The sequence below is a fragment of the Entamoeba invadens genome, assembly GCF_000330505.1.
Source record: "Entamoeba invadens IP1 unplaced genomic scaffold scaff_1105074725179, whole genome shotgun sequence".
In the NCBI taxonomy this organism is placed as follows: domain Eukaryota; phylum Evosea; order Mastigamoebida; family Endamoebidae; genus Entamoeba; species Entamoeba invadens.
The window spans coordinates 39,702-42,472 of record NW_004440206.1 but is presented as its reverse complement, the minus strand read 5'-3'; the positions used below and the strand labels follow the sequence as shown (position 1 = coordinate 42,472).

The 2,771-nt window shown below is 24.3% G+C and overlaps 1 protein-coding gene across 1 annotated transcript; it reads left to right on the top strand.

Moving 5' to 3' along the window:
* Window positions 1-3: 3 nt before the first annotated feature.
* On the top strand, window positions 4-1,104 carry EIN_478800 (hypothetical protein; the record flags this gene model as incomplete). Its single annotated transcript, XM_004255311.1, has 1 exon — window positions 4-1,104. A coding segment is annotated over one exon (1,101 nt), but the record flags the coding sequence as incomplete, so codon positions are not given.
* Between the last annotated feature and the right edge of the window lie 1,667 nt (window positions 1,105-2,771).

Here is a 2,771-nt window from a genome sequence, read left to right as displayed (position 1 = left end):
AAGGAGGACTATACCAACTTTATTTTACCCGATTTTTTATCGGACGAAATTCAATCAAATGTTTATGTTAACAAGAGAGGATTATCCGATATAAATCTGGCGAGCACAGTGACAACTATTGAATACAACGCGTTATCAGGATGTGACTTAAAACGACTTGATTTGTCGCATGTGATATCTTTTGGAACTCAACATTTCATGACTTGTCTCACTGCAATAACATTGAATAGTAATGTTAGAATTAACAATTTATACGAATACACCGGACTGAAGAAAATCGATGCCATTAGCACTAAAGTAATGAACGTGAAGGCTGCATGTTGGATGAAAGAAATGTTAGATGCGAAGAATATTGAAATTAATGAGTTTTGTTACACTCAACAAGACGTCGATGTGTTCAAAGGAATAATTCCTTCAAATATTAAAAACCTTCGAACAATTATATCAGACGCAAACTTTGAAAATTACAAATACAAAGAAATGACAATTCCAGAGGGAATTACCGAAATGTCGATAAATGCGTTCAAAAAGAATGAAAAATTAAGAAAACTTGTGTTTCCAGCAAGTTACACACATATTGTCGATACTTTTAAACATGCAACAATTGAAGAACTTTGTATTGTTCCAAATACAAGTCTTAAAATAAAACGATGTGAAAAACTTACTTCAGTCACTTTTATAGATCAAAACATAACAAACAATTGTGTGCTGTACAAATGTTTCAACATAAAAAACATCGAATTTACAAATATTCCTTTAAATTTTGTTTTTGAAGGAAGTGTTGATTATTACATATTCAAAGTAATTAAAAATAAATACACGTTTAAAGGAGATGTCGTGCTTTATTGTATCGATATGAATTCAATTGATTGTAATGGCGTTTTAAAAATACCAGACGAAGTCACTGTAATTGATCAAATCGCATTTAAATTATTAAATTTGAAGGAGGTTTTAATGGGAGCGAATGTAAAGTTAATAAAGTCGTATGCCTTTTCGTGTTGTCTACACTTAAAATGCGTAAAAAACATGAATCAATCAACTGTGGTTCAAAGATATGCTTTCTACAAAGTTAATGACACTTTTAATATTGAATATATCAATTAAAATAAAATATATTACACATTTTTTATTTTATTTTGTGGAGAATTATTTAATATAAATAATCAAATAATGAATCATAATAGATATATAAGGTTAACAGAATAAATAACGATTTCGGATTGACTTTATCATTATTTTTTATAATTTTAAAAAATAAAAAAGTGTTTTTTAATTTTTTTTTTCATTTGTTAAGTAAGATATTTGAGGCAAATACTTTTTTATAAAAAATAATACCTCTCAGTGACTGTTTATTTGTCTCTGTGTCATCACATCCACTGTCCGTACCGACGAAGTTGTTTTTCTCCGCTTGCGGGAAAAGGTTCGAGGAATACGCGGCAAGGAGGACTTCACTAACTCGTGGTGATTGTTTATTTTTTGAATTTAAAACCCAAACAAAATACTAGATTATTTTTTTAACACTTAATTGTCAAAAAAAGCAGAATCTGCCAAACGATCATGTTATTGAAAAAAAACTTAAAAAACAATAAAATGGTAAATAACATTATCATTTTTGAAAAACAAAAAGAAAATGACAAAACACAATTATTTATAATATATGATAAAACGAAGAAAAATAAAACGATAATTTATATTAGACATAAAATTATTTTCAAATTACTTTAAATACAACAATATACATATATCTTTGTGTTAATATAATTGTACGTTAAAACCTTTCAATTGTAAATTATACATGTAAATAAAACTTATTTAAACTTGCTCTGATATATGTTTTTTATTTGAATGATAATTATTATTTTGACTGATTATTATTATAATTTGAATAATCGTTTTTATCAAGAAATATAACTAAAGATAAGTTTTATTGTTTTGAAGGTAATGTGGTTTACTCCATTCAAAAAATAATACATTGTTTGTTTTGTATTATTGAAAAGATAATTAAATTACTTCTATTTAATTGTTTAATTAATACTTTAATTAAAAAGAAAATGAATAAACTTTTCAAAACCTTTGTTAAACTGACAAATATACATATATATATATATATTAACAATAAATATTAATAATAAATATTAATGTGTATGTTGAAAAGGTAAATTAATTGTTTAAATAAAAATTTTAAATTAAAATCACTAAAATTATTTCTAATAATTTTTATTTGTAAGTATTTTCTGTGTATACAACAATTATAATGAGTGAATATTGTTATTTAATTTTAAAAACTTTGCATCCCATAATGTCATATGTTTTTTATTGTTCAATTGTGGTTCTTTAAAACTGGATTATAACACATTGTAATGACAATTTAAACAATACAGAATTTTTGTTTAAATCGTTAACTATAGTTTTACCAATTATTAAAAAACATTTTAACTCTAAAAAACTTTTTAAATTTTTTGTTAACAATATGCTAAAACTAAAAATGAACGGACACGTATTAGAGATTGCCACGAAGTTGTTGAAAAACTGGATCTTGGCCGACCCTGTAAAAAAGACATATTTTTGTCCGTTATTTTGATTTTTTATTATAGAATTTAAAATAATCTTTTAATTTACAACATACACTATTTTTACTATAATTTAACTATAAAATGATATGAAAATATTTATTATTTTTATAATATTTGTAATAATAGTAATAAAAAAACTTCAATTATAAAAAAATACATAAAGTCTTGACAAAACAAGCTGAAATAAAAATATAGGGA